The following is a 6,558-nucleotide window of genomic DNA, read 5'->3' as shown; positions in this document are numbered from 1 at the left end:
CTTAAGCTAAGTGGGAAGCATCACCAGCCCGGACAAGTGATACTGCGATCTTCCGAGTTTTCCGCATTAGGCTACGCATTGTGACGGACGGACGGACGGACGGACGGACGGACGGACGGACGGACGGAGGGACGGAGGGACGGATGGACGGATGGACGGACGGACGGACGGATGTATGTATGTATGTATGTATGTATGTATGTATGTATGTATGTATGTGTGTGTGTGTGTGTGTGTGTGTGTGTGTATGTATGTATGTATGTATGTATGTATGTATGTATGTATGTATGTATGTATGTATGTATGTATGTATGTATGTATGTATGTATGTATGTATGTATGTATGTATGTATGTATGTATGTATGTATGTATGTATGTATGTATGTATGTATGTATGTATGTATGTTAAAAGGATGGGTGAATAGTCCGGAAAGCAACAGCCTCTTCTCCCGCAGTACCATTGTACTAGCTACTTCCTTGTCCATGCTGATAATTTTAAGTGTTTTCGCTGAGGAGTGCCCCCTTTGAGACGGGGTGGTGACAATTGCCATCATGCTCAGCTTTTCTTTATTTTTGTTAAACTTTGTTGTTAATTCTCATTATTATTCGCCATCTTCTTTCACTACGGTTATCTACACTTCTAACCTTATGTCACATCTGTGCTTTTCAGCCACCAATCCTCCAGTCGCTTATTGTTAACTTCTACTGCAGATTTATTTACATGGCCATTGTTATCTTTAAACCCTAGGGCCTGAGGAAGACTTACAGTGCCTGAATCGGCATCCGGATGGATACCATCACATTTGAGTATGAGGTGTTTAATTTTTCCCACAGATTTATTACACCCTGCACGTGTGTGATCATCTTCTTTCAATTTTTTTTGTAGCTGAGCGTTTTAAGACACGCTGACCTAGCTTTAAAGCTTCTTTTCCGCCGCTGTGAGTCAACGCTCTTACTGCATAAGTATTTAAATACCTTAGCTGCCCACCTGTTATCGTCCAATTTCCACAGGAGTTCTTCATAGAGCATTTTACTCGTAGCTTCCCGTGCTTCGAACGATGCCCAGCGCATGTTCCCTTGTACTGCCTCGTTCGTGGTTTTGCTGCGGCCAGCTAGTGCTAATCTTCCAACAGCTCTCGGACTTACGTTTAATCTCGACTGAACTTCTGCCCTTTAAATGAGCGCCATCTCACGGATGAAGGAATAATAAGTGTTCCTTCACCCATATTCTTCTTAGAATTATATGACATGTGGTTGTTGTTATTGTTAGCGTTTGAAATGATGGCACATACCCACACTGGGGGATCGGCCAAGAATCGAGAGGTGGAGGTTGCTATTCACCTGTACATACTAAAGGCAAAACAAAGAGAAACACCGGGGGATTCTACCACCACAATGAGGGCAGAGACTTATCTCTTATCTCCGAATTTTTTTATACTCAGCACATCAAATTTATGTACTGCGTATAATTGTCTTTTTATTGGTGTTATATGAGTCCATTTTTCCAACCGCGCTGGAATAATGTCCCATGGGAGATTCTGGATATATGCATGAGTGAATAAAGGAAAATAAAAATTGCACCGTGCAGCCCGGGCAGCCCGTAGGTGTCCAGCGAAGAGGAAGAAGAAGAAAGACACCAGGATGACTGCAGCGTCGGCCGCTCCGCTCACCGCTGCGACCGACTTCGGCGCCGACCCTCAACGCGGGCCGACTGCGGTGGGCACCGTCGTGCCTCCTGGGCAAGTCGCTCCCGCCAAGGTATACGAAGACGACGAGGACGAGGTAGAGGATCTCTTCCGACCCCAGGCCGCCCGACAGGTCAGTCTTGTTCGCTTCCTTTCGGGCTGGGGCACCGCTCAAGAGCTGGCATCTCCCTCGCATAGCACAGTGAAAAGAATGTGTACCAAATGGAGCTTCAAATCGCCGCATTTTAAAACGTTTCATGGAGTTTTCATTTTGATTCATTCACTGCAGTTTGTTCGATACTCCCGCTGGCGCAGGCCCTGAGCGATGACGTCACACTGGTCGTGGTAGAAACCCGTCAATGATTCCCCTTGTATCACCTACGCTCACTATATATGTCTCGCGAATAAAGTTCGCCGTGGTAGTGGGACGCATTCAAGGACTATAGTCCCTGCCGCATGGCTGGACTGGATGTGGCGGCGGCAAGGTACATAGCGGCGTCGCCGCATCCAGATCCAGCTGTGCCTGTGATGGCTTGTTGGTTTGGCCACCTCCTGTTGCTATATTCGGCGATCACATCACGACCAAAGAATAGTTTACAGAAAACGAAGGCAGGTTGCGCTTGTTCATGCTTTATCCACTTTATAAGAATTCAAAGGAAGTTAAAACGTATCGCCACTAACATGCCACCCCAACAAACCGAACAAAACTTGTCCACAAAATACAATAAAGGCTGTGTAACATCTCCTTATACCGCAGAGGTTACCAGCTATTAGTGAGCAGCGTTTGGCCATTCAATGGGCATTTCGCCGCCTGTGTATACCCTTTTCACTTTCAAAGCTAATCGGAAATATTCAGCTTCTGATCCAGTCTTACCATGGTTCGGGGATCATAACCAATGTTCTGCCCTGTGGTCCTCGCAGTCATCGCTTAACTTTATCTACCCATCATTGCTACAACCAACACCAGCTGCTGTGTTTATGTTCAATACCGGAAAAGGACAGCGTGTGTCTACCTATACGTGTGTCCTTCACGGCGGGACGTCAGGAAAATGCACTGGCGCACACGTCAGTAGAGTAGTTATATTGTGGTTGAAACAGGTGCTGCATGCCCGTGCATACCGCAACTACTGCGTAGGCTGCGCGGCTGCATTCTACAGCTGAATCACTGTTGGAGGTGCTGACTACGGCGAAAATGAACACGGATGGGTTTCATGCATATAAATTCCGCTAGAGGCAATGTGTCGTGGTAGTAAAGCGCAAAATTTGCGCCTCGACTCTGGCTGCGACTAACTGCACGCGGCATATATTTCTTAGTGGGGAAGATGTTACTCTCATTTGCGGTGCACCAGCATACATTGCTTAAAACAGTTAAAAATGGCTTTAACTTGGTGCGTTATCATCGCTCGTGGTAGTTTCCATGTGCACCGGCGCACCTGCTTCCTCACTGCGACTCAAAAATGCTTTATTTTGTGTCTAGAATTGGATGCTTTAACGTGTGTGGAGGCCGAATGCACTATATTTAACCTTTATTTGGCCCTATTTCATACGCTTATGATTGCTGCGGGTAAAGTCAGGTCAGAAAAATTTATAAATCTTTCATGATGTCGTTTCTTGGTTGGAGTAGGGTACTCTGAAGTGTGTCAGAAGCAACGCAATCAAGTTTAGCTATTTTGATTGAATTGTTTTATAAAGCACTGCTTGACAGCGAATTTCTTTGCAAGGAGACAGCTGATGGTTGGCGGTGCCTAAGTTGCAGCACGCTTTTGTCTTCGTGTTTTGCCACTGCACGACAGAAGCGGAAGAGGAATGCAACACAGCACGCGGAATCATATGCGAGCGCGTGTAGCCGCATCAACGATACGTCGTTTGCTGGGTAGTGGCGTATTTAAAACAACTTCGCTAAACAGCAACCGACTGGCTAAGAGGGCAAACTGTCGGTCAAAACACTAGACATAGATGTGATGGATAAAGGCGATTATATGCAGCGTTAGCTGGCCACGCATTGCGCGGCAGTTTCTTCAACAGACGGCGACCACACATCTGCACGGCCGAGACGATGCTAGCAAATTGTAACTATTGCCCCGCAGTTAGGTACAGCTGGCTAGTGCAAAGTGTGAAACAGTTTTGATTTTATTTAGTGGCCAGTGCAGTAATAAACGGCCGCAACGCTTTCTGATTGCCACTAATCACTTAAAATATATATGTATAGCGCCGATATTTTTGGAGGAATACGCTATGCTTGATGAGCTCAAGCCCATGAACATCGAATCAAATGACGTATTTAGATGCAAGCTCCAAAAGGCCTTGCAATTGGAAAAAAAAACTAAGTGCACACTTACAAGCGTCGTAAATCCAGTATGACCGAATCAAAAGAAAGCTTGTGAAAAAAAACTGCAAACTGATTTTTTTCAGGAAAGAAAATGGCGCAATAATCTTCTCACATCAAGTTGCGTACCCGAACCGCGCTGTAAAAAAATAAGAGAGAAAGGTGGCAGTGAAATAAGAGCTTTTTGAGAGATAGCTTAGACCTCACACGCTATAGCATTTGGGCTTTTAAGCTTTCAGGTACAACGCGTATTCGTGAATTTGTGGTTAGTAGTAGGGCAGCTCTTACTTCATGCACAAGGTGTCATTTTCCGTGGCGTTATCTGTCATCTCACTGAAAAACACTCGTAAAGTAGCAGGCTTATGCACGAACGTAAGATCTTACTAGGCAATGACTGCTGCCAAAACAAATGAGGCAGTTTCTAGGGATGCAACAATCTCCTTTTAAAGAATTTTCTTCAGGGAGCATACAAATACGAAACTTCATGTAATACAATATGTGTGAACTTTAAACCTACATTTGTCGATAAATAAAGGATTTGTGGGATGTTGGCAACAGTAGCCAAAGACCGGACTATCAACTTTCCTGGCTCAGCAGTTATTTATTTGTCTCAAAGGCGCGCCAAGAGGTGGGCTGATATATATGCATTAGTTCATCGACAGATGCTTTGAAGCAGTCAGGGGTAGTAGAGCATGCAGTGTATTTCCCTTGGCAAAATGTTCCACTCTCTGGCAGTCTGGCTGAATGATGATTTTGAGATGGGCAGAGGTGGATGCTGGAAAAGGATGCACGGCTTTCCGGTGGCTAATACAGCGTGAATTAATGTGGGCTGGAGTAATGGCGGAAATGCTCAGAGGTGATTAGTACAATTTATGATAACAGCAAAGTCAAATTATTTTCCGGTGCAGTTCAAGGCAGGGAAGGTTATCTCGAGGTTTTGTTAATGTACCGCCGGGGTGGGAAGATTAATCTGAATATATGAATTGCACCGCGCGATTCCGCACGGATTCCAGGGCTTTGGTAAGGTTTACTTGATGAGGGTCCCAGATGGCAGATCTATATTGAAATTTCTGCCTAACTAAAGTTAAATGGCCGGTGATTTTAACTGAGGGCGGAGTAAACCGAGTGTTTTAGGTAGCCAAGGACATGGTTAGACGCATTAGTTATGTGGGAAGAACTCAGGATAGTGTGTGTGTTACCGCACCAGCACATATGCTGTGATTTGATGGATGATACGACTGATGACGATAGAATGAGACATTGACCAGTTAGAACACCAATTTTCACTGATTGCTAGATCATTCTGCAGATGAAAAAGGCACACTTCCGCGAAGACTAAGATCTCATTATTCTAAGATACAGTCACGACATGCCACTTTTATCGACTTATGCAAGATGAATATCTCGGGATGGTAATACCGCAGGGTCGTGCAGTGCCATACCCACTGCTGATCCTGACCTTCGTATTCCTGGCCCTCCTTGGAACTACGGCGGTGATCTTCTACAAGTTCAACAGAACGCTAGAATACACGACAGCACCGCCGAAACTGACCCCCGGGAACCCTCAAGGACCTAAGGGAGGACCAACGACACCACCTTCGGAGGATTCGGAGGCTCCAGAAATTCCGGATCCTGCACCGCCTCCGGATCCCCCGGCACCTCCGGCTACTCCGGCGCCTCCAGCACCTCCGGAGCCTCCAGCACCTCCGGGTCCTCCTGCACCTCCTGCACCTCCGGTTCCTACGGCGCCTCCGGCGCCTCCAGTGCCGCCGGGACCTCAACCTCCCGCGCCTCCGGATCCTACAGTTCACGGCAACATCAGCAGAGCACTTGTGACGGACGCTGCAGACGAATATGTCGCCTCTGACGTCGATAGTGGAGAAAACGACAAGAAGAGCATTATAGCACCATCCGCAGGACCTGATGACGACGAATATCAGAGCCGCTGAAACAATCACTGGCCTATGCTGTGACTACTTGTGATGTCTCGTTCTGAAATTTCCATCTCCAAGCGAACCCCGATTAGTGTTACTATAATACAGCACCATGGATGCCTAGAAGTAGAAGAGGTTTCATTACTTTCAATTCGTCATTCTATCTCTCACGATTTTATTTGCAGGAATAGTAAAAACGCGTCAATATTAAGTACTCAGTTCCGCGAAAAACCCAGCGCCGGCGCTGGCGTGCTATAAAACTCCGCATTTATCGAAAAGGTAAGGACGTCACACCTGGAGGGCAAGATTTTGATTGTGATTAAAACATGACATAAATTGTAGGTACGAGGTGGCAACATTACTAAAACGCAATTATGAGATGTAGAATGTCAAGTAAATTAATGTCAATGAAAAGAAAATTGGGGTCACATGGGAACTGAACTCGTGCTTCTTGGATTTTGTCAGACGCACTGCACATGCTCTATACAGGCATTATCATTCGGCTTAGCTAAATTGAGGCCATAAGTGTCTTCTCCGGAATCTCATTGAAGCATTTTTTTATCAGCTAACCAGGGTGGAATCGGATGTATTCTTAATAAACTCACGTGAACA

The 6,558-nt window shown here is 45.9% G+C and overlaps 1 protein-coding gene across 1 annotated transcript; it reads left to right on the top strand.

Annotated features, from left to right (window-relative positions):
• Positions 1-1,625: 1,625 nt before the first annotated feature.
• LOC149327110 (uncharacterized) lies at positions 1,626-5,961 on the top strand. The gene is made up of 2 exons (XM_089564787.1): positions 1,626-1,819; positions 5,437-5,961. The coding sequence occupies exons 1-2, from the start codon at positions 1,643-1,645 to the stop codon at positions 5,959-5,961; spliced, it is 702 nt and encodes a 233-aa protein (XP_089420913.1). The 5' UTR covers positions 1,626-1,642.
• Positions 5,962-6,558: the final 597 nt, after the last annotated feature.

The sequence above is a fragment of the Amblyomma mixtum genome, chromosome 10 (assembly GCF_055824585.1).
Source record: "Amblyomma mixtum isolate Tamu chromosome 10, ASM5582458v1, whole genome shotgun sequence".
Classification (NCBI taxonomy): Eukaryota; Metazoa; Arthropoda; class Arachnida; order Ixodida; family Ixodidae; genus Amblyomma; species Amblyomma mixtum.
This window is presented reverse-complemented; position numbering and strand designations above follow the sequence as displayed.